Consider the following 26,262-nt stretch of genomic DNA (forward strand, 5'->3'; position numbering starts at 1 on the left):
TTCCTGACATTCGGTTTGCCTCTTTGAGTACTGCAGCACCTTGTGTCTCTCCTGATTGATACAACAAGTGGTTGTCACAAGTGAGTGGGCTGCTACTGCTACCAGATAATTGTCCTGTAACAGAGGCTTCGAAAGTCCAGCCTGTTGTGGAAAGAAAACTGAGCCTACCTCTTGCCGAGAGCTTCTTGGTGTTGATAATCTTTGCTGCATATTCATGTCCAGTGCAGAGTTTGACACAGCGTCGCACAACTGAAAAAGCCCCTCTAAAAAAAGGGCATCAGAAAGAAAGGGGAAAAGGGAAGAGAGATTAATGTCTGCACTTTGGGAGAATCTTGTTGACATATTCACAACAGTACCCCAGTTCATCTTTTCTTTTTTTTTAATGTACAATTTTGCAACAATTTTGTTAGAATTTCAATATCTACTTATTTCTAATGCATTTTTATTCCAATCTTTAGCCCAAAAGGCTCCCAGAGTGGCTTACAAATATTGGTAGTTAAAACAGTCTCTGCTCTCAGACTTAAAAACTAAAAGACACAACACACAAGGAAAAAGGGATGGGGAGGGAGGACGGAGGGGAAACCAAACTCAGGCACTAGTTCTTGCAAGCTACAGTTCTGATCACAACTAGCTAAGAAGGAAACAGTCCAGGTAGTTGGGAATGAGAGTCAAAGGCAGCTGGTCTCACAGCAGAGGCTACTGAACAGCCCTGCTTCTCATTTCTCCCTCTGGTCTGCAGCCTGACGGAATGGCTGCTGGCTATAACTGAATATAAACAAATTTCCCCTTTCAGTCCACCCATCCTGCCACCCTCATCCCATCTGAGAGCAAAAGAGAGAAAACAAAAGGAGAGAAAGAAAAAGCCCCCTTGTTGAATTTGTTCAATTAGAACTTCCTTTGGGTACATGGTGGGGCAAGGAATCAGAGGATATTTAGTCTCTATAAATGTCTAAAAAGTCCTACCACAAGGTTTCAAACTTTTCAGGAACAAGAAGCATTTTTTTGTTAAATGGTCATTTGCAGCTTGCTCAAATATACTTTAATCATCTTAACCTTTGTGGCTACTGGGTAACAGAATAAATCAGTAAGTATATAAAGACAGAATGTATTATTTTATTTCAAATATGTATATACTGCTTTTAAGGGCTATACAACCCTCTCAAGTGGTTTACACAATAGCACAATTCACAATAAATCCATATACATATATAATCATAAAAACAATATAAAATCAATACAAATGAAAATCCTACCATCTAAAACCAACAACAGCAGCAGCAGCAGCAACAACTGTTTTTATTTCTTAGATGCCTTTCTCAAAAAAAGACCGAAGGTGATTTATAACAGAATTAAAATATACACAGTTTAAAACAGTTTATGTAATCTTCCACTAAAATACAACCACCTCACAAAACATGAGTGACAACTATAAACAATTTGGTTGATGCATTAAATAGCCCATGATATGCCATCAAATTCATGGGAATGGAAGGAAATCTTAATCTGGCCCTGAAAAGAGGCCTACATTGGCAGTAGGGGAGCCTCACTGGGAAAAACGTTCTATAAGCAGGGGACCACCACCAAAAAGGCCCTCTCCATTGTTGCCATCCTCCAAACCTCCCTCAGAGGTTCAAAATCTGGCTTTTGTCTCGGAATTCTTCTGAAGCACTCTTTAGCACTTCGCTTTCAAATAAAAAAAATAGAGTTTTTTCAGATTTCACACAACTGAAAGGCTTTAAAAATAGGCTGCATAAACATCTGTCAGGGGTTGTTAGGCTAAGTAATTCTACTCTGATGTGGGATAGTGAGCTTCTGAAGGTATAGTTCTACAATTTGCAGATCATCAGAATGGAACACAACTTCAGCAGTGACCTCAGATGCTCTTCTGTCAACAACTCCAAACAGCTGTCTATTACTCATTCCATAATTCCAACAAGTAGGGAAGTTGTTGGACTATAAATACGTTGACGTCATAGTTAAGATCAGAAGCTACAGGGTATATTTGATGACACTGGTGGTACACATTGTTTTTTTGTATCTGCATGTAAGTGGGAATCTTAGAGAATGTGAGAACTGCCATGCTGGTTCAGACAGGAGTCCATGCAGCCCAGAATTCTGTTTTTAACAGCAGCCAGTCAGATTCCTGTGGAAGGTCACATGTATATGAAGATTATGGCCATCCACTGTAGCTTGCATCAAACATCTTTTTACCAGAGACATCCTGAGCATATTAGTGAATTAGAATTATACTAGGTTGGATCCAGACTTAGACATGCTTTGAGTAGTAGGCCCAGTTAAATAAATGGGACTTAAAAGTTAAGTTAGTCATTGTAAGTTTTGTTTTGAATGCTATGCTAAACCACCTGCAATTAAGTTTGATGAAGGGTGGTATACAACTATAAATAAAATACTGCCCATGTATATAGAGGTTTCATTTAGCCATCACATTTAATACCCATTGATAAACTTATCCACACCGTGTGTTTGTTTCAATTCACAGCAAACCTCGACCCAGAGGCTTAGTAAACACATCCAGAGCACACAATCAATACAAAATAAGAATACTGATGGCATGGTCCAAAACATGAAAATAGGAAATTGTGTTGTCTTTGCTTGTTATTTCTGTGCTTCTATGATTTGGAGTGGGTGAAAGCAGGTGAAAACCAATGCAGTCTTTATCGAAAGAGGATTTGGGTGTTTATTGTATCACAGAGAATAGGACAGAAAAGATTATATAAAAAATAAAGCAAGAGCAACAATTAAGAAAAAGAAAAAATGTAAATGAAGCACTTGTATCAGTATTCTATTCCTCAAAGTAGCACTACCTTACTAACACATTTTTAGCTTAGTGTTACTAGCTTACGCTGTAATCTTATGCATGGCTGGCTGAGGAATGCTGGGAGTTGGAGGACTCTAGACTTTTTTCTAGCTAAACATGCATAGGATTGCTCCCTTAGCTCACTAATACATCCTATGCACACTTAGTTTGGCAGTATCTTCACTGGATTCAATAGGACTTACTTCTGAGTAAACATACATAGGATCAGTCTGTAAATAAGCAAACTGCTTTAAAATGAATTCAGCAAAATAATATAATTACATCCAGACTGCAGTGTTTTCTTCAGTAGTCGCAAAGTCTACCACTAGAGCTATAAGAATGACATGTGGTTTTCTACAGCATCAGTCTTCAAACCGGCGGGTTGGGACAGCCTGACATAAGGTGGCAGACTGCAACAGCATCGTGTGTGTGTGTGTGTGTGTGTGTGTATATATATATATATAATAAATTAAACACACACACACAACACCTTCTATCCTCTCTGAATCATGGCAAAGGGATCACTCATCCTAGTATGAACAGTAAGGACTAAAAAGTGCAAACGAGGAGTAATTCCACTGCATGTGGACAAAGTAGATGTAAACTAGTTACTACATGAGAAAGCATAGGTTTACTGAGAAGTAAGTCCCACTATGTTCAGTGGGATTTACTCCTTTGTAACTGTGTGCATAGGATTGCAGCCTTACTTGGGGGAGCAGGGAGAACCCTATAATGATGCCAGGCATATCAATTACAACAAAATAAAATTCCCTTCTGTCTTTCTGCACTATATAACTGCTCTAGACCTGTTCAGCAACTGATCAGCAGTATGTATGCACATATGTACACATTCATCCAAATTTCAAAGCATTACCATAATGCAAAAAAGCTACACTGCAAAGCCCTGCACACATCTTCATTTGAAAAATAATAGAAATCAGAAACAAGCACAAGTCAAAAGCACCCACAAATGTAAAAATGTCTGACCCATGCATAAATGTCAATTCTGTAGAGCCACACTTCATATGAGGGAGCTCAGCATCCTGAGATATTGTCAAGGATCCTTCAAGGCTTTGAAATAACTGATGAATTGCAACTCAACCCAAATCAGTAGGAGTTGTTTAAAAGTTCCTACTGTTGTAGGCATGTTTGCTTGAGCTCAGTAGAGAGTGGTGGCTCCTATGTCAGTGGGGCAGTGAATCTGCTCCGAGTTTCATTCAGAACTCTAAAGGAGCTATCCAAGGTGCTTCAGCACCTTGAATAGCTCTGTTAGAGTTCTGACTAGTTCTGACTAACTGAACCTGGAGTGGATTCACCTCCCCACTGACAATGGAGCCACCAGCCTCCACTGGTTGAGCTGGAGACACTGAAGTTGACCCACTGAAGCACGACTCAACATTTTAGAACTGCTTACCACACATGGATCACTCTGACCAGCTGGAGAGTCCCTGCACAACTATAAGCAGCTAGCAGAATTTTGCAGTGCTGGTGTAAAGACCTTCCACATGGCCGGAGCAATGCAGCGGGGGCTTTGTACAGCTAGCTTGTTCTGCAGCACAACCGAACCAGCTTCTCCCTTATCACTATTATGGCACAAGCCACAATCCTGCTTCAACAACTTCATGAAGATACAAGTGCAATAGCAAAGTGAGGGTGGTGTGTGTGTGTGTGTGTGTGTGTTTAATTTTCTTAATTTCGAATTGCAGCTGTTCCTCCAAAGTTTGGGATGAACCAGATTTAAGACTGGAAAAATGACAAATGGGGAGAAACCAAAATTGAAAGATTCATCCATCCCTACTTGGGAGTATCGGAAGGATCGGATATTTCCATATGTACTTGCTGAGGCCCCAAGATAATCAAGGCAGGTATTTCTTCAAGCGCCCCTATGGAAGAGCTTGAGATACAATGGGTGGCTAAGACAGAAAGCCCCTCCCAATTGTGAAACTTCCTCCCCAGACAAGCTCACCCGGTGCCTCCAGGTGAAGATCTTTTTTTTCCCGCCAGGCCCTTAAAAATAATGTATTTAATATTTTAATCTCCACATTTCACTGTGATTTTAGCATGGTGGGTTTTTAGCTTTGCAAATATTTTCTGGGTCTATGATTATTGCTGAATTTGTGTTTGATCTCTTGAAATGATTGTTCTGTTTTATGGGGTTTGCTGCTGCTACTGATCAGTGTTTTATTGGGATTGTCATTTTAATTGGTTTAAATCTTGTATGTTGCCCAGAGAACTCTGTGGTTACTGGACAATTGATAGAGTAATGAAAGCAACACAATAAAATTATTATTAATAATAAATATGTGCCTGTGAGTCACACTAAAACATATATGCCAATTTCATCTGGCGTGGTTATGCCTCCAGAAGCTCATTTCACCGTTTCTGCGATGCAGCTTAAAGTGCTACATAATCTTGTAAAACCTGTTTATCCAGACACTATGGTGGGACACAAACATTAACATATATATACCATGGGCAAGGGCAGCACTACAACATCAGCTCTAAAAAAACAACTGCCTCTAAACACAGCTTCTGTGAACAGTTTTCCAAAACTGTAGTCACTGCAGATAAAAGAATGACAGCTTAGGAAGTAATTTATAGACATGCAACAATTTGCAGTAGTTTTCTCGTTGCATACCAGTGGATGTTCCAATTCATTTTTCGGGGGGGGGGGGGTCCTTCATATCAACATATATTTTAATACATATTTGAAACATAAGTTAGTAAAGCTTAACTAATATAATTCCAAACTGAAATGAAATTATAAATGTACGTAATATTGAAGTGCTCCAGATTATAGAACTTTTGGAAACCAAAAGGTCCCATTTACTTAAAATAACTTCCTAAAATATCAAGTAGCGGGTACCATGTATGCTCCAGGAGAATGTCCAAACAGGCCATGGGAGAAGACAAATGGGGGTTCCAGCATACTAGGGAATGCCCCATTTAATCACATTTTACAAAATCAGACAAACCAATAGACCAAAAGTGGCCTAGAGAATATGATCTCTGTATAAGCACCACTGTTATGCTGTGGAGCCACTGCTGGAACAGAGCATTATGCAAACACAGGCTCTTAGTTCAGGGGTGGGCAACTTGTAGCCCTCCAAATGTTTTGGCCTTCCAGCAGACCTATCAAGCACAGCCAACAGTGAAGGATAGGGGAATTGTAGGCCAAAACCTCTGGGTGGCAGCTGGGCCCAAAAGGAGAGGTAGAATTGGTGGGCATAATTTTTCCAATACCCACCCCCCAGCAGAGGATCCCTTAAGGAGACTGTAAGGCTCCCCCATCACAGCTTAATGGAACTGAGGAGGAGGAGGAGGAGGAGGAGGAAACAGCCTTGGAGGATGTGTGCTTCAGACATGCGCTCCTATGACAGAATAATCCACTCTTAGGATCCCATAAGGTGTGAGGGAATTTCCCCCTAGTAACTTAAGGGATCACAGGAAATTGGGTTTTTTCATTTATTTATATAAAACGTTTTTATCCTGCCCTTCAAAAATTGAATTGTTTTCCAAGATAGCTTTACAAACACTTTTTAAAAGGCCCAATAAAAACAGGTCTGCAATATATATTTTTTTTAAAAGCTAACACTCTCCCAGGCCAGTTCCGTCCTCTCCAAAGACGCCACTGGGTTTCCTGCATAGGAAACCCAGTGATGTCTTTCAGCAGAAACAAAGGGAAAAGGAGAGGGGGTACAGCACCAATTCGTTGGAGAAAAACCAAGGCAAACCCCAAGGTGCTGGGAAAATAGTTTTAATTGTCAAATCACTCTAATAAATGTCTTTGGGCGCTGACGGCACAAAAACATTTACTGGAGTGCTTTTACAATTAAATTATTTTCCCAGCACCTTGCGGTTTGCCTTATTTTTTCTGGGTCTTTCAGCAGCCACAGAGGAGAGCAGGATGTAAGCATGGAAAGATTTGGCTGAGTAGAGGAAGGAAGAAGGGAAAAGGGAGCTCAATTTAACACCAATTTTACATATAAACCAGCAGCTTCTTAAAAGAACAGCCAATGGAATGCATTCTAATTCTGCTCTCAGAGGCGCCAGCAACTTTCAGTACAATTTCAACTCAGCCACACTCAGGTTTTTATTTTGTATTTCCACACCAAAAATGACCAACACATCTGTTCCCAAAAAACCAAATGTTCAGCCTGCAGGACAACACTAAGGGATTCATCACACAAGGCATGATGGGGCATTCTCCTTCTGGATTCTTTGCAGGATTAAGATGCACTCCTTTAAATGGGCGGACACATGCTTTGAATTGAGGACTTCCTTTCTTGGCATGTTCTATAGGTTTCTATATGTTTTATTTTACAGCCACTAGGTGGCACTGTGATTATAGTCCAACACCGACATTACACATAGCCAATATATCAGATTAACATCCCTTATCGGGTTATCTCCAATCTTTTAAAAAGCAGGATAAAGCAACCATGGGAGGGGCCCTGGAGGTTGACAACATCATGTAAAGGACCTGCCAACTTCCATGAGCCACCAATCTTGATTGCATGATATAAGCCCCATGTGGAGAAGCTCTAAGTCAGCATTAAGTCCCAGAATCTTTCTCAGCTACAGTTTCACTGATTCAACTCAGCAGTGTAATAACTCTATTGGCTGGCCAGTGTGACCTGACTCCCTTCTCAGCATCCCTTTGTGGGGTAAAACATTACAATTGTTTGAGAGGATACTGTTGCACATTACAACATGAAGAAGAAAAGCACAAGCATGTCTTGTCTTTTCACTGCACGTTGTCCTGCCCCGTTCCCCACTCTCCATGCCCATCAAAATAAATGGAAGTTAGATATGCATGTCTACCTACGACTAAGTCCTACTGAGTCAAATGGAGCTTACTCCGAGGTAAGTGGGTACAGGATTGCAGCCTTAGTGTACAGCCTGCACATCTCGCTGTATGGGGAGCATGCAACATTCCCTTTGGGGCAAGGTAATAATGGGCTTCTCTTTTTTTGCTACTTAAGTTTTTTCATTAAGTTTTTTTCCTATAGATTGTGATGTGCAAAATAAGCCAGACTCTGCTACAAAACACACAATGTTTTGTCCCATCCTGGGTTCCATTTCTTGGGCATTCTAGACTGTGACAGTGCCTTGGAAATTGGCTTCATAAACATTGGATTTGGAACATCTCTCCACCCTTCCCCATTCAGATGAAGGAGGCTTTACAGAACTGTTTTAAAAGTCTGCTCCCCACCTTAAAATGAGCACAGCATTTGAATGTTGATGGGAAAGCCCAGCTTGAAAGGTTAATTTCAAATATCTAGCCTTGGAGACTGCTGCAGTAGATTCCAAGTGGGGTGTCTAGAATGCAAAATTCATTTCAGTGTGCAGCAGCAATAACTTACCCTACAAAACTGCACCATCCTAGAGTGTCTAAAATCCATCCTCTGATTATGAAACCATCCTGTCTTTGAGTGTCTTCCCTTTCCTTTTCTCTGCAACTATGCAAGCTTTTCCCTAAATATTCTGGCCAGAGTCAGAGCTTACGGCACTTAGAATAACTCTGCCTACAGAAAAGGTGATTTTGCTGTCCTTTGCTCATGCTTCAAGAGCAAACACAAACAGTCCTCTTTGTAAATCAGAAGGTTAGGATGAGAACAAGGGTTTTTTTAGGATGAGCAGAGTATTAATTCCTGTTCAAAAGCCCCAGTTTCAATACTTGTTGGGATAACTTGGGCAGAAGCTCCAACTGCCACCGAAGACATAAATCGAGAGATATCTACTTCCAAGGGAGACAGTCATTCTGTACAACAGCTATTCCCTTTCAGAGAGAGGCAAAGGAAATCCGAAGGGAGGAGATTAATAGAGCAGCCATCTGCCATAGTGCTGGCACAGCACAGCATTAGAGGAAAGCTGGCACCTGCCAGCAGGTCCAACTAGCATTGTTGCAAGGACACTACAGCCAAAGAAGGGTTTGGGGTGAAAATGGGCCACTGACCCCAAAGGCTTGAGAAAGAATGCCAGAGCTCAAGGTGGGCATCTAAACATGGGTTACTGCAAATTATAGTTTGTGCTCCAAGGAAACTGCGGCATATAAATTGTTTGGGGATCTCATTTGAGTATACTGGATTGTTCTGTGCTTAAAAGGAGATACTGAATATTATTAATGTTATTAACAGCAGCAGCAACAACTCTTAACATTTTATAGTACTTTTGAGTGGTCATAGCATTTCACTTCATGCATTACATAGTTGTAACCCTAACAACAACCTTGTAAGGTAAGACAGTATTATTATTCTTCTCCCATATTGCGGGGGGGGGGGGGGCTGAGAGACAGTAGCTTGTCTAAGGCACCTAAGCTGAGGTGAAAATGAAACCACGGACTTCCAGATTTGTGGCTGTCTCTAAGGTAGTATGCTACACCAGCTGTCTCTTACAGAGCAACCCATTATTTCACTCAAGCCTGAAATAAAGCCGCTTCCAGAAATTCATCACTGTGAGTTTATTGGTGAATAGTCTCTAAATATGTAATGAATATTTACAGTTTATCATTCTTGTAACCTCCCTTCTTCCACCAACTCCATTGCTGGAGGGAGCTACGTAACTTGATTTCACAGGTGAGATGGGATGGGTGAAAATGATGCAAGTGGCTCCAAATGGAGTGTGCAATGTCTCCAGGCCACTAAGAAACCAGTGAGCAAGAAGTATGATGGCTCAGAGCAAAAAACCCCAAACCCAGAGACTTTGATATCTGAAGTCATATAAATTATGCAGGGCTAAAGCAATTAATTTTATTTAACCAAAGGAGAGGGAGTCAGATTTTTTAAGCATTATACAGTAGTATTAAGAGAATGGTTACTAAAGAGCTAGGGCAGTGCAGTGGTTAGAGCACTGGACAAGGACTGGAGAGCCCCGAGTTCAAATCCACACTCTCTCAAGCTTACTAGGTGACTTTGGCCTCTAAGCCTAACCTGCATCACATGATTGTTGGGATGATAAAAGGGAGGGAGGACCATGTACACTGAACTCCTTGGACGATGGGTGATATAAAAATGTCAAATACATGGTTCTCAGTCCACTGAAACAATACCCTTTGGGACTGTCATCCAGGCCTAATTAAAACTGCCACTCCTACCCCAGAAACAATGCAGGCTGGAGATTAGGCCTCAGCAGCTTCTTCAGTCCCTCTCAGTCTGGCCTGTAGAGTATTTACATGTCTTGTCTTTTCACTGCACGTTGTCCTGCCCCGTTCCCCACTCTCCATGCCCATCAAAATAAATGGAAGTTAGATATGCATGTCTACCTACGACTAAGTCCTACTGAGTCAAATGGAGCTTACTCCGAGGTAAGTGGGTACAGGATTGCAGCCTTAGTGTACAGCCTGCACATCTCGCTGTATGGGGAGCATGCAACATTCCCTTTGGGGCAAGGTAATAATGGGCTTCTCTTTTTTTGCTACTTAAGTTTTTTCATTAAGTTTTTTTCCTATAGATTGTGATGTGCAAAATAAGCCAGACTCTGCTACAAAACACACAATGCAGAAAGGCTCAGATATAATACACACTTAGAGTGCTTTGAGAATGTCCATGTAGCCAACTATATGAAAAGTGCAACAACAGAATTAATTGTCCACGTAGCTGCCACCACTCCCTTCTTTACAGAGAGGCACTGGAGGCACTTGGGAAGCAAAATACTGCCGATAATTCCCACATGCAAATCCATAACTGCAGCTTTGTAAAAACCTGCCACAACTACATAACAAGCCATCTGAACCATGGGTCCAACAGAACAAAAGGCTCTTTCCAATACGCATCCCTTGAGATACTTATCCATCCCTGTGCTTGAACAAGCATTCATTTGGTCACTTTGGACAAGGTAAGCGCCATCGACCTTAATTTCCCATCTGGAAGACACTGCTGATGTTGCACTACCTAATGAGATAAGGAAGGGTGGAGTTGGATAAAACACTATCAACCATGGTAGGCAAGGGATTCAGGCAAGCAGATCCAGTTTCTTTGTTTGAGTGCTGACACAGGAGGGTAGAAAACCTCCCTAACAAGCAAGGGGTGCACTATGTACATAGCAAAAGGTCTCCCGTAGTGTGCATTGGGGGAGGGGAGAAAGAGAAAAGTGTTTACCTAAAGAAAAAGGACGAATCCCTCAAAGAGTGAAATAGGAAGTGCTCTTTTCAGAAACAGGAAACCAAGTATCATTCACTGACATTCCAACAAAGGGAAAGAAAAAACACAGGAGAAAGAGCAGATAGGTCAGATCTGGGTGGGGTTCTTGTCGCGGTAACTCTGAATCACTGTTATTATAAGTCTGAAGCTCCTACCAATTCATATAAAGAACATAACAAGCCACCACAGCAAAGCTTTACATCTGTTGATCTGCCCTTCTACCCTGAGATAAGTGGGCTAATGGTAATCCTTGTTCTAAAGTTCCCGCTGTCACCACTGCACTTTGGCCCCTTTAGATCTTGGGTTTTGGTACCCAGTAATTTGGTTTAATTTTAGAGCCATTTCAGAGTGTCTGTCTGATGCAGCCAACTTTCCCCAAGCATGTGTTTCTTTGGAGATATAAGGTAATCTAGGCCCACTGCAGATACAAGGGCAGCAATTCAGAAATTATTCCCAACGATCTGATAACACTGCCCCATCATTTCCACTGCAAGCAGGAGTGGCTAACCAACACAGGGATGCTCCATCCCTGGCTTTTCAGAGGAAAGGCAACCAAAAGTTGAAACAAACCAGGAATCCTGGCTTGTCGGAGTAGAGACAACCCAGAGTTAGAACCCAGGGTTTAACTCTAGGCTCCAATTGTATTCTCCAACGCAGGCACAGAAAACCTCCAGTGCAAGTTTTAGCCATGATTTTTGATTGACAGATAATACAGATAGATTTGCCTTTTTAGGAAAGCACACAGTGTAGCTTACAAGAATAGCACGATAAAACAAAAACTAAAGTAAAAAAAGTGCAGCTTTAGAGTTCTGATGGTTGTTGTTTTAAGTGTTTTTTAAAAGTGTTTTAAGACCACCCCAACTGTCCCTGAGAGCAAACAGTGATAGAAGTACCACAGTCAAAAGCACAAACCACTATGCCAGATCTGCACCTGGAAGCAATATGACTCGGTATCATGCCATCGAGAGACCTTTAACACAAGTGGCGTCGTACATGTTCTTCTAATGCAGAAACCAGCATAGAGCCTCATCTAAAAAAAGGATCCCTGTATCAGGTTCACAGCATGAACCTTCTAAGTTCCAGCCTCGCACACACAGAGTTCACGGAAGTGAATATCCACACTGTAAAGGGACGAAAGGAGAAGAGCCAATCATTCCCTTATGCAGTTATTGTGGCTGGAATGGTGAAATTAAATATTGAACATGTGAAACCCTGGAGTGAGTCCAGATGCCCTGTCTTTCCTGCAAATACCAAGTGCCTTGTCCGTTACCCAGATAATGTGGAGCAGTTGCTGATTCCATCCAATGGCTGCCACATCCTCATTGCAAAACACACAGAGCAGGAGCCATTAAGTGGTGGCTTGTGAGTGATCACCCTTGGCCCAATGATTAGAGGCCTACGACTGCCTGCCGCCGCTACTGCTACCGCACAAATAACTGGGGTAAGGCTACAGGACAGCATGAGGTCTACGAACAAGCAAGTAAGAACTAACAGCTGGATGGTTGCTAAGCAACCTAGCTACGAGGCAGCAGTGAGGGAGATGAGGAAAGACAGTGAGAGGGAAGCCCTCCCCAAATATGAATAAGTGATTATTGCAGTGGGGGTCCTCTTTCCTCCAGTAGAGAGAAGAAAAAGCCCACTGCCATCACTTCTGAAGTACATCGAAGCTTTCCATAGGCCCTGAAATTCCCTGTCTACCTCATACTGAAAGGAAGGGTACGGGTTAGCAAGCAGGGCCTCTCTGCCTTCATTTCAACTATCTTAATGATGAACCTAAGTGCAAAGAAAAGAAGCTCCTCACTCATACAAATCAAAGAGATGCTGTGCTGTGTGTGAATTGTTCAGAGACACACCTATTACATGAGACATGGGGCTGACAAACACAGTTTTGGATCTTTGGGGCCCCAGGGTTTTGCTAATATTAGTTTTTCTTTTGTTCCATCTTTTATTTAGGGGGATGGCATGGGAGTTGCGGAATATGAGGCTACAAACAGCTGCAGCACACAATGCCCAGAATTAACACACGCATCTCCTTCAAGCCTGCTGGGAGGTGGGGGCTATGTGAAACAGGAGCATCAGATAACAAGAATATTCACTAGCTTTTCAGCAGAGTGGCACTCAGATGGGCACAGTGACCTACAGCTATCCTGCTCAAATGAATGAAAAGGACTTCAGAAAATGAAAAACCAAGATACTCAACCAAAGCAACGTGTGTGAGTGTGTGCATGCAGAAGAAATTTTGCAGAGGCCTAGTTATGGAGGATTCTCCTGTAGGCTTCTCTCAATATTGATCATGTGATGCAAAAGAGTCACAGGCTAAAACTCAGCTTCAGCAAGGGCCATGATCTATCCTGAGCACCCAGATGGCCAACTGGTCTATTGGCATGAGTGGCACAAACGACACAGGCAGATGGCTCTGTGACAATACATGGACAGGAGCAGTGACTATAGTATAGAGCAGGGATGCGTAATCTTTTTGGCCCCAAGCGCCACGTGTGATGCTGAGCTGGGGGCCACGCATGCATATGCACATATACACCCACACCCATATCCCAGTCATCCTGATACAGAGGTCTCTTTCCTTGCTGCTATGGGGAAGGACCATGGCTCAGTGGTAAAGGACATACTTTGCACACAGAAGGTCCCACGTTCAATCCCCAGCTTCTCCAGGTGGGGCTGGAAAAATTCTTGCCTGCAACCTTGGAGAGCTGCTGCCAGTCAGTGTCGACAATACTGGGCTAGATGGACCAATGGTATAAGACAGCTTCCTATGTTCCTGTGCCAAGGGAGGGGGTGGAGAGGGTTCTCTTTCCCCCCTCCCCCAGCGATCCTGATACAGAAGGCTCTCCACCCCCTTCCCCAGCAATCCTCCTACAGATCTCTTTCCCTGCTGCTGCTAGCAGCGAGGAAAGTCGATCTGTATCGCTGGTAGCAACAGTAGAATCAGCGGGAAATGAGTGGGATGATGCAGTGGCGAGGGGTCAGGACACAAGGGGGGGTCATGGCACCCAAGGGATCACAGTTCAGGCCTTGGGGGCCGCAGGTTGTGGACCCCTGGTATAGAGTCTGGGTTAGTCTCCTGTCTGCCTCTCCTTCACTGCACTGCTGTCATAACCCCAGCCCTGAACAACAGCCAGGACTCAGTCATAGAGGAGGAGGAACCAGCTGGATAAGGAAGACAAGCAGCGCAAGCCATGAAGGTTCTGAACACGAACCCAGACCTTGACACCAAGCCTGTCAGCCAGGAGTCCTTTGAGCCAGAGAACTCCAAACTGGGACCCCTTTTACACCAGGGCCTTATAGTCCCTGGAGCAGGAAATGCACGAGGTAGAAGCTGACTGATAGGCAATGGAGTGCTAGGTCCGGACTACAGGACTACTAGTTTAAGACTCTCCACTCTTCAGGAAATGGGTGGAGCCTGGGAGGGAAAGGATAATTAGCCCAAGGGGGATAAAAGGTCTCAGTTGTGCACTAGGCCTTGTTGGAGGGAGCTGTCTGCTTGGAGCTATCGAAGTTCCTGCAACTCCAGCCTGATGCTACCTGACTAAGCCATTCTCAGGTGTCTGTTGAGCCATGGGCTCCAGCTTCTGAGCAGAGCAGGAAATGCCGTGTGCCCCATGGCCTAGTAGACCAGAGGCAAAACCATTCTAGAAGCACTACCTTATATTTGAACTTGATTAATGGTGCATATACACTTGCCAAACAGCTTCCATATGTGCAGGGTACACAACTGCAGCCTAGTAAATGGCAAAAGGCAGGGAATAGTTCCTGTCTTCCACTACCAGCGCCATAACCATTAACTCTGCTCTGCAATGAGAGGTAAAAGAAAATTGGATACTTGCAAAAGTTATAAGAGGATACCTGTTTAATCACTATTAGGAATCATGTAAAATATGATGTTCTTAACTCAGCTAAAATCCAGGTGATCAGTATTTTGTGGAAGGTAAAATGAAAAGGAAATAGTTTACTTTAATCATGCGTGAACCTTCACTGTGGTGTCTGATAAATGACTAATTTATGGAACAAGTTGTAGTATAGCATTAAGACTACTGCATTAGCCATGGGGGGGGGGGGATCTCCTCCCATTTTGCATTTTGTTGTGTGTGGGTTTTTGGCAGCTGAATTGGCCTAACCTTGTGCTTTAGTTTTTGCCATTGCATTCTAATAATAAAGTATACATAGCCTCTGCTTGCCAAGTAATCAGACATGCCCTGCTGCCCTTGGATTCCTGGATGGTTAAGGCTCTCCCAGAACAGCTGCCTTCCCTGCACTCAAAATTTCAATAGCCACATTCTCTTGAACTGGTCAATCGCTTTTCACCCCATTTCCACTGGTTGAGCTCCGCCCTTTCTCTTGATCCAGTATAGCCTGTTACTGCATACCCCATCCAACATCCTATCCATCATATCTTGATATTTACTTCTTCTTCTTCTTACTGATTTTTCGAAATGTATATTCTGTTTTTCTTCAAATAAACCAGAGTGGCTAACACTTAAACAATCCAGCACATACAGACTCAAAAATATACAAACAACAACAAAATAAAACAGTAGATAAAGCCATCAGCAAAAAGCGGTATAGCAGAAATAAACAGCAAAAAGCAACAATAACTAGCAGCTTCACCAAAAGCCTTCTTAAAAAGCCATGTTTTCCCCAGGCAGCAGAAGAGACACTTGTGGCTGCCTTGGCAATGTTGTGCAATGAACCATTTTGCAATAAAATGTACCCATTTAAAGAGGTACAACATGGCGAAGGACAATCCAGCATTTTACAATGCACCTTTCATAATACAAGTGAAGACAGTGCCATTGTACCTGTCTGCAAAGCACCCATAAATGGCACAAATAATGTGCACTCAATTCATGGAACAGTGCAAAACATAGCAGGTGGCTGTGCATCTCGGGTACTGCTGAGCTCAGATTCTTTTAGTGCAGACTCAACCCAAGAATGCAACAGATGCCCAATATGTTATTCCTCTTCCTTGCCCCAAATATTCCCAACTTAGAGACAACATTCAATTACCAGTTATGACAGACAAATGGCAGAGTGTGTGCACTGGTACCATCTCTTTTCACACAGTTTAAATTACCTGCGGCAACTGTGGAAGCCAGTTAAAGCCAAGCATGTCAAAATAGAATAGTAACTAATTAGTGACAACCTCTACATTCACTGGTTATGCTGGATATACAAATCTGCCTTTTGCCAGCTCAGAATATTTGTCTATCTAGCCCAGTATTGTTTACTCTGATTGGCTACTACATAGTCTCAGATAGAAATCTTTCCCATCATCTGCAACCTGATCCTCTTCTTAACTGGGGATACCAGGAATTGAACAAAGGACAATGCAGCTATACTCCCTCCCCAAAGGTTATGCCTTTAGGCTCTTTAGATATCATACAATGTTTTCATCAGTGCCACTAGACCAGAGGTGGGGACCTAATGGCAGCTGGCCCATCATCTGAAGGGCCACAGGTTCCCCTCCCCTAGATAATTCCCATACACCCCTAGACAACACACTGGACAATTCAACAATCAAAAGTTATCCTGACAAACACTATATATCAGCTTTATTTGGGGGAAGGGGGTGAATTCCCAGCTCTTAAACCTATGAAAATATACTTGAACATGTGTTAATAAATATTAGTGACATCTCAGAAGCTGAAGTAATTGCGGGAAGAGAGTTAGAAACCAAGCAGAATGGTCTGCAGTAGGGTAGCAGTTTTGGTGCCCAGCAGCAGCAAAATACAAAGGAAGCAAAAATATCCAGACATCCATAATTTATACAGGGTGCAGAATCTGAGTTTCCCACAGCACAAAATTTTGGCTGTTTTTAAAAAGCAAAGCCTCCTTAGCCCTGCTCATAACCCCTGCAAGGAAGTTTGTATGGACTCTAAGAGACAGGCATTATGTGCTTGTTCGCTGTCTCCAACCAGTAGTGTAGTGGCAACCCCATGAATCAGATGTCCAGGGTGCAACCCCCTGCATTTTCCAAGACTATCACCAGTCCAGAGGACATACAGGAATTCACATGGTCTCTTTATATAATTTTCCTGTGCCCAAAGCTCCTTCTTACTCCATAAACCTCACAGACCCAGTCCTCAATGGATGTTATTTTAAATGGTAACAGCTCCACACAAACAAAATAAATTTGAGTACTTCAGTAGTAATTGCTACATGACAGATATGACCACACTTATGGGCCAGTGACGATCACTGCCTTTGATAGCTCACAAAGTTCTATAGGAAAGGAAAATACACTGGAACAACCCTAAGCCAACATTACATATTTGTTGATTTCAAGAACCTGATCTATGTTGGCCCTGAACACAGTCTAGAAAAGTATGTAAACTGGGGAGTACCTGATTACCAGACCACTAACTTGCAAGACCTCTCCCCTCATCCCAGAAAAAATAGAACAAGACTATGACCCAGTTCACACATCACACCCAATTTGTGGGTTGTTTAACCTAAGAAGTGGCAGAGATGTACAGGAGCAAGCCCTGTTCCTGGGTTGCTGTGCAATGTACAAACCCAGAAACTCTGGATTGTTTATATATTAAACAATCCAGAGTTAACTCAACAATCACCCATGGTTTGTTGTTGGGTTTACTCTGGGTTATTTAACAATAAACAACCCAGAGTTTCTGCATCATGCAACAACCCAGGAACAAGGCATTCCTGGATTGTTTATTGAAAATGGAAGCGGTAATGGTATGCACACACTCCTACACAACCCCAGTTCCTTTGTTGAACATGTCAGGAATTGGCCTTGACATGCAAATCGATTCAATGAGAAATGGTCTTTGCACATATTCAGCAACACCCTCTAGCACTCTCAAATCAGAACACCATGGGCCATAACTCAGTGGTAGAGCACATTCTCTCCATGAAAAGGTTCCAGGTTCAATCCCTGACCATGTCCCCATGACAACAGAAGGAGAGGCGAATGGAGACCAGTTTTGGTTTTTTTTAAGGAATCAGTTTTGCTGTGCTTTGGTCCATGCAGGGCTCCACAAGTAAATGCTCTGCACCAGTAAAAATCGCTTCACAGAACATACTTCCTGGTGGGGTGGGGGTTGGAGTGAACATCATCTGACAGGCAGGGGCTGCTCAACCAATAAGAGAGGCTCCCCCCCCCTTCTCCTTTCCCCTGAAACTCCAGATGCACCTGCATTTCAGGAGCAAGCCTCATTGAGCACAATGGGAGTTACTTCCGAGTAGACACACATATGCTTGTGCTGGGAAAGGGGGGGCACAGCGATGGGAAACAAGCCCTCTTTCTAACCACAGAATCTCTATAACGAAGGTGTGAAGTAGTTATTTCCTAAGGCAATAAACCAAACCACGGAGAATCACAGGTTCAGTAAAGTGCTTTACAGGCTTCAGGGAATCAATGCTTTAAACTCTGTATTCAGTTCAGAGGGATCTCTATATATTCTGACATAGGCATTCGGAGGGCAAGCCTCGTTGAGCACAATGGGAGTTACTTCTGAGGAGACACTAATGGGTTTGTTCTGGGAAAGACAGCAATAAACACGGGATGGGGAAACCAGCCCCCATTGTAACCTGATGCTGCACAGGATCACTGCAAGGGAGGTGTGAATTAGTTACTTCTGAATAAACCAAGCCATGGAAAATCGCAGGTTCAGTTAAGTACTTTACAGGCTTCAGGTAAATTCTAATGTGCACGAGCCTCATTGAAAACAATGGGAATTACTTCTGAGTAGACACTAATTGGCTTGTGCTGGGAAACACAGGGGACAGGAAACACCCCTTGACCAGGGCATGGCTAGCATACCTGAGGTAGATGTGGGGTTGGGGCACACAACAGCTATACCAGGGGGAACTTGACTTAAGGAAAAGAACTGGACTTCAAGCAGTCTCAGGAAATCCATTTTTTCCCTGATAACCTCCGGGGTGGCTGCTGGATGGCCACGACCTCACGTATCCCTAACGTCCTCAAAATGCAGCCAGCTCAGAGTAAATCACTGCTGGAGACACCACCCTGTTATCTTCATGTAGGGCTGGGAAAGACCCTGTCTGAAACCCTGGAGAGGGTCAGCATGTCAGCCAGCATGGTTAGTACTGAGCTAGATGAACCAGTGGTCTGGTTCACCAGTTTTCTACTATTCTTAGTGCTCAAATTAAACTCAGTGGCTGATTAAGTAATTGGTTCCATTGTCGTATTGCTCTAACAGTCTGGAAGTTTTTCCTGATGTTCAGATGGAATCTGGCTTCCTGTAACTTGAGCCCATTATTCCGTGTCCTGCACTCTGGGATGATCAAGAAGAGATCCTGGCCTTCTTCTCTGTGAAAACCTTTCAAGTACTTGAAGAGTGCTATCATATCTCCCCTCGGTCTTCTCTTCTCAAGGCTAAACATGCCCAGTTCTTTCAGTCTCTCCTCATAGGGCTTTGTTTCCAGTCCCCTGATCATCTTTGTTGCCCTCCTCTGAATCCTCTCCAGTTTGTCTGCATCCTTCTTAAAGTGTGGTGCCCAGAACTGGACATAGTACTCCAGATGAGGCCTAACCACTGCTGAGTAGAGGGGAACTAGTACTTCCGGGGATTTGGAAGCTATGCTTCTATTAATGCAGCCCAAAAGAGCATTTGCCTTTTTTGCAGCCACATCACATTGTTGGCTCATCTTCAGCTTGTGATCGACAACAATTCCAATATCCTTCTCACTTGTAGTGTTGTTGAGCCACGTGTCCCATCTTGTAACTGTGCATTTGGTTTCTTTTTCCTAGGTGCAGAACTTGGCATTTATCCCTATTAAATGTCATTCTGTTGTTTTCTGCCCAGCGCTCCAGTCTATCCAGATCACTTTGAATCTTGTTTCTGTCTTCCAAAGTATTAGCTATCCCGCCCAATTTTGTGTCATCTGCAAATCTGATCAGCATTCCCTGCACGTCCTCCTAGTAGTAGATGTTCTACTATTTGTGAGGGGGACTCAGCATGAGAAATCCACATGGGAGATATATCTCCCAGTAACTCCCATTGCAGAAGACAGTTATCTTCTCCCCACCCACCCAACCCGCTCTTCCTTCTATGATGAACTGACAAGCAGTTGGGGAGGAGAGTGGCAATAACCCAGCATCGTCCAGCTTTGAACTTATTTCTGAGAGATTAGAAATCCCTCAGGTAAGTGTAACTATGAAAATTACGCAGAACAAGAGCAGCTGTCTCCCTCTCAGCTAAGGCTTCTCCATCAGAAGCACATGGGGAAGTCATGATCCTGTGTTTGACATTCGCAGGCTGTTGCCATGGAAACAATAGGTGTCCTGGATTGATAATGGGGATGATTACTGCAGGACAGGATCAAGAGACAAAGCAGCCATGAGCAGGGGAATGAGGGGATAAACAGAGGAGGATGAGAAGGTCATGGAGGGTAGATTAAATGCCAAAAATGACAAGGAGGAGGGGACTTTTAGGTGGCATATGCAGCAGCCCTTCTCCCGGTTTCTGCAGTCTAGGAATTGTAGCTCAAGTTCACAGTAGCCTCAGCACAGCAGCTCTGCCAGAGGTCACAGAAAAGGGAAACACTACAGAACCCCAAAGCTGCCAGTTAGGCCAGAAGCTCTGCCAGAAAACTGCCTAGAGAGTGCAAAATAAAGGGGAAAAGGAGCAATAAAACAAAAACTTATGATCTTGGCCAATCTTGTTCCTTGGGTGCTGCTGGAATGAGCCTTTATGTCCAGAGAAAAGACATTTCCCTCAACAGGAAGCAATGTGGAGCCCACCACAAACCACATGGAAACAGTGCGGCCAAGCCTGTAAAGCCAGCCCTGACTTTTGTCCACCAGGCGGTCTCTGGCTGCATCGCAAATGATACCGTTGCTGATCCTTTACCTAGAACTATCAAAGTGGTTACACTGAGGCTAGGGAGCCTGCGAAATGTATAATTTGTGGTTTGCTATCATGTAATAAGTACGCTTAGTACGGGAAGCTCTCAGGTTTTTCTGCCATGTCATAAACTTTATGACATAAAAGGAATGCAAAGTGGAGGCAGGAGCAGTACAAAATGAGAAAATCATGAAGGACATCAGGATATTACACTGAGAGAAGCCACACAGCTAGTGGGGGTGGCAAAGCTAGGGAATGCGCAGCACAACATTATTCTGAAACAGAGGCACATCAAGGTCTGTACTTTATCTGCAAGGCTATGAATAGAGCAATAGGTTTGGGTGTAGGAGGCTCTCAGGTTCAAATCCCTATTCATCCACAAAGTTCACTGGGTGACATATATGTCACGGCAATCCCTCAGGTTAATCTATCTCACCGAGTTCCTTGCACAGATATATGATAAATGGAGTAAGAACTGCAAAGCCCTGTACAGCGTGAAGTGCCAGACAATAGAAACAACACTAATAATTTTTCCTTGTTCACTGCCATAATTTAGTAAGCTAGAGACATCATGCTGTGACCATTTTTAAAGATGGTTAACAGAGGCACAAGCTGGCTCCTATCCTATCTAGAGACATCGTATTTCAAGAACTTTTGAAAGAACTGATGAAAATACTGTTTTTTTTTTAATTTCTTTTTCCTTCCCAAATGGCCATTTGCTAAACACTAAACTATGTGTAATATTTGCTTGTCTACTGATACAAAATACGGTTGTTTTTTTTGCTCAGGAATATTTTTTTAAAAATATATTAGTCCTGGTATTTTAAAGCACAGACAAAGGCAACTCATGTTTGTAAAAGGGAATATGAGAAATTTGATTTTTTTTCATGCAACGTATTATTTTTCATTTCTTCCCCCCACCCCACAATGTTTCAACTGTTTTTTATACCAGGTGGAAGGAAAACAACAGAGGAAGAAAACCACTTTCCACACTATACCTATAAGGGCTGGATGTAGCCTGATCTCGTAAGCTAAGCAGGGTCAGCCCTGGTTAGTATTTGGATGGGAGACCACCTGGGAAACAGGCTTCCTGCACTGAGCAGGGGGTTGGACTCGATGGTCTTGTAAGCCCCTTCCAACCCTATGATTCTATGAGATCCCATGTGTTTGTCTCCCCCTCCCCTAACCCTTACATCACTGAGCAAAGGGATTGTGTGTCCCTTGCCCTGTTGAGCACGTGGTTCTGCAATCAACATGCAAAGGCCTTCTGCTGGGAAGGACATTACTTTCATTCTCTAACATATTTTCCCCCCAGTGTACCCAAGGAAATAAAGCCAAGATCCCATTGCCCTACATTTATAACAATCGAGCCTAAATACATTTTCTTAAGAATATGTCAGTGAATTTTCAGTGAAATTTACTATGTTCACTCAACACTCTTACAGCCCAATCATGATCTAGAGATTTGTGCCAGGAAGTGCATGTTAAAACTGACGAGGCCTGTAAATATGTGTAGGTTTTATACTCCAACTCAAGTTATGCTAATGTACCAAAACCACTCGGAGTGTCACTTTAGAGAGAGCCAAATGATACCCAGTAGCCACATCTTCAAGCTCTGTAACCCACTGCCAACTGCTTGGTTTGTAGCCCAGTCCACAGAAGTAGTTCACATACAGTTTGTAGCATCTGCTTTGGGCATGCAAGAAACACCACGTTATGCAACTGAACTTATGTTGCCTGGATCCGCTTACTGCTCTACCAATGCCTGTGCTATGTAATTACTTACCAGGTCTGCACTGTCTGGATAACACTGTAACACCATACAGATCTGGCTAGAGATCCATGCAGAGTGATAAAATTATTTGAATCCAGTTGTTTAAAAAATGTATCTAGATTTATAGCCTACAGTGATCCCTCTCAGTCCATTTAGCCATGGAACAACCGCCTGTTCTGAAGACCAATCCACACTTTACAAAGCAGTAATATTTGCACCATGGCAGTGAACACAGTAATGCAATATCATCTGAAGGGGAGATACCCTTCTATAGACACAGTGGACACATGCCACAGCTAGTCACTGCTGTCCAGAATTGCTCCTCTCTATGTCCTTCTGTCTTTTACAAGGTTAGGAACACAGGAAGATGCCGTATACCAAGTCACACCATTGGCCCATGTAGCCCAGTATTGTCAACACTGACTGGCAGCAGCTCTCCAAGGTTTCAAGCAGGATTCTTTCCTAGCCCTACCTGGAGATGCCAGGGATTGACCCTGGGACCTTCTGCAGGCAAAGCATGTGCTCTACCACTGAGCTATGGCCTTTCATGTCTCGCTGTCAGACATCACTGTGTCCAGACATGGTAGACATACAACAAAGAAGCCTGCCATACAAAGGCTTTGCTAGAATTTCAATTTCCCTTCTCTCCCACTAATCCCATCCCATTCTGACCTGCCTGAAGCTATGTGACTCCAACTGCCTTCCACTACATTACTTATTATCTCACCCACTGCATGCCTGGCATCCTTGAAATACAAGTATCTATTACTGTATTTATATGCAATTTTTCCTCCAAGGAACAAAAGGCAGTATACATGGTCCTTCCCCACTCTATTTTATCCTCACAACAAACCTGAGAGGTAGGCTAAGCTGAGAGACAGTGACAGCCCAAGGTCACTCATTGAGCTTTATGGATCTGTGGAGATTTGTACCTCCACAGATCCACAGGTCTCCCCAGGCCTAGTCCAACACTCTAAGCACTACACTACATCCAACTTATTAGAAACCCGCCATCTCCTGTGTCCACTTACCCCAAGAGAGCTGCATTGTCTAATATGTGTTGTAACCCCACATAGTTACACTGCAAATCCCTCCCAGTATGGCACTATATGTAGACATCATCAAACTCTTCCGAACACAAAATGTAGGTGAAATCCAGCCAAATTTCAAAATCCAAACTAATGCCAAATTTTAAAACCCAACATTTATTTTTCTAAGCAAACTACTGACGTTTCAACACTCTGAAGTGCTATTTGAATGCTTTCCAGAGGGATAGCTGTGTTAATCTGCATTGCAACAAAAACAACAAAGAGTCTGGTGGCACCTTAAAGACTAACACATATATAATAAGCATAAGCTTCAGGAACTAGACTCCACTTCATCAAATGATTCAGACTGTTATTTGAATACTATTTATTTATTTATGGTACTGTTGTTGTTTAACAATGACGGGGTGGAGAACCTCAGGATAGGCCAAATCTGGCCCTCCAGGGTTCCCAAGATGCCCATACCTCCTTCCCTGGCCCGGCCCCTTTCCCCCAATCAATGATTGTTTGGTGGTTTCCCGGGTTTTGCGTGGTTTTCACATCACTGAAATGCCTCTCCTAAGGCTTAGTTACTGGCAGTAAAAGCTTTACGCTAAAATATGTTGGTATTTTTAGTTCTGCCCATTTTGCCTTTGGCCCTGCCCACCACGGGAATGCAGCCCAAAATACTTATTTGAAATGGAATTCGGCCCTCCAGATGAAAAAGGTTCTGCACCCCTCTTTTGTGGTGCCTCAACAAAGGAAGAGTCTCCTGCCTAATACATACTTGTATTCATCAGTTCATACATTCCTGTAATTTTTTATCTGTCTAACTCTAGACACTATGGGCTGGTAATGTAATTTAGAGTACATAAACTAGACAGAGTACAATTAATAACACAGAAAAAGGTGCCCCACCAGGATTAATCCAAGTGTTCAAGTGAAATAAAGTATGTATTTCATCACTATAATAAAAAGCAAAATTTGCACCAAAGTTCAGATACCATAAAAATCAGCACTATCTCGATCATCCAACTATATCCTGATTATATGAAGGGGGGAAATTGAATAGGCCAGCACTTCTGCCAACATAACCCTATTTAACAAATGTTATCAAAATGCTCATCATTATGATGGGCCATGTGGGGAGGATATTGCACAGACTATAAAGAAGGATGCATATTTGTGCAATCTGCATACAGATGCATTTCACACACCCTGCTGCTGAGGTTAGGCCAGCCCATGTTAAGAATGCAGTGAGCAGGTTGTATCTACATTTTACCCCAAGTACAGTGCTTTACTTTTCTCCATAAAAATTAATGGCAGCCATTCACTTACACAGAGGAATGTAAAGAATGCAGAATGGAGACTTCACTGAGGTGGGGCTAAATCCACCCTTTGATCTAGTGATCCCATTATTCAGGGCAAGTTTTATCCCTGCCCCAAAGCAACTGTGCTCCGAATTGCAGAATGTTTACTTTGTCCCATAGAACTTAATGGGAGCCACTCAGAACACAGCCAGCCTAAATAGTCCCATCCTGGGTTCCATTTCTTGGGCATTCTAGACTGTGACAGTGCCTTGGAAATTGGCTTCATAAACATTGGATTTGGAACATCTCTCCACCCTTCCCCATTCAGATGAAGGAGGCTTTACAGAACTGTTTTAAAAGTCTGCTCCCCACCTTAAAATGAGCACAGCATTTGAATGTTGATGGGAAAGCCCAGCTTGAAAGGTTAATTTCAAATATCTAGCCTTGGAGACTGCTGCAGTAGATTCCAAGTGGGGTGTCTAGAATGCAAAATTCATTTCAGTGTGCAGCAGCAATAACTTACCCTACAAAACTGCACCATCCTAGAGTGTCTAAAATCCATCCTCTGATTATGAAACCATCCTGTCTTTGAGTGTCTTCCCTTTCCTTTTCTCTGCAACTATGCAAGCTTTTCCCTAAATATTCTGGCCAGAGTCAGAGCTTACGGCACTTAGAATAACTCTGCCTACAGAAAAGGTGATTTTGCTGTCCTTTGCTCATGCTTCAAGAGCAAACACAAACAGTCCTCTTTGTAAATCAGAAGGTTAGGATGAGAACAAGGGTTTTTTTAGGATGAGCAGAGTATTAATTCCTGTTCAAAAGCCCCAGTTTCAATACTTGTTGGGATAACTTGGGCAGAAGCTCCAACTGCCACCGAAGACATAAATCGAGAGATATCTACTTCCAAGGGAGACAGTCATTCTGTACAACAGCTATTCCCTTTCAGAGAGAGGCAAAGGAAATCCGAAGGGAGGAGATCAATAGAGCAGCCATCTGCCATAGTGCTGGCACAGCACAGCATTAGAGGAAAGCTGGCACCTGCCAGCAGGTCCAACTAGCATTGTTGCAAGGACACTACAGCCAAAGAAGGGTTTGGGGTGAAAATGGGCCACTGACCCCAAAGGCTTGAGAAAGAATGCCAGAGCTCAAGGTGGGCATCTAAACATGGGTTACTGCAAATTATAGTTTGTGCTCCAAGGAAACTGCGGCATATAAATTGTTTGGGGATCTCATTTGAGTATACTGGATTGTTCTGTGCTTAAAAGGAGATACTGAATATTATTAATGTTATTAACAGCAGCAGCAACAACTCTTAACATTTTATAGTACTTTTGAGTGGTCATAGCATT

At 43.0% G+C, this 26,262-nt stretch overlaps 1 protein-coding gene across 4 annotated transcripts in view; it reads right to left on the bottom strand.

Moving 5' to 3' along the window:
- Window positions 1–26,262, bottom strand: part of CAMK2B (calcium/calmodulin dependent protein kinase II beta) — a 231,134-nt gene that overhangs the window by 184,182 nt on the left and 20,690 nt on the right. For all 4 annotated transcript variants that reach the window (XM_084803857.1, XM_084803856.1, XM_084803858.1 and 1 more), the window contains exon 2: window positions 169–263. In XM_084803857.1, coding sequence (XP_084659983.1) covers window positions 169–263 — 95 coding nt within the window. The remainder of the gene's footprint in view (window positions 1–168; window positions 264–26,262) is intronic.

This window comes from Heloderma suspectum, chromosome 6, assembly GCF_057233095.1.
Source record: "Heloderma suspectum isolate Gila_16-S chromosome 6, 16-S_ref, whole genome shotgun sequence".
Taxonomy (NCBI): Eukaryota; Metazoa; Chordata; class Lepidosauria; order Squamata; family Helodermatidae; genus Heloderma; species Heloderma suspectum.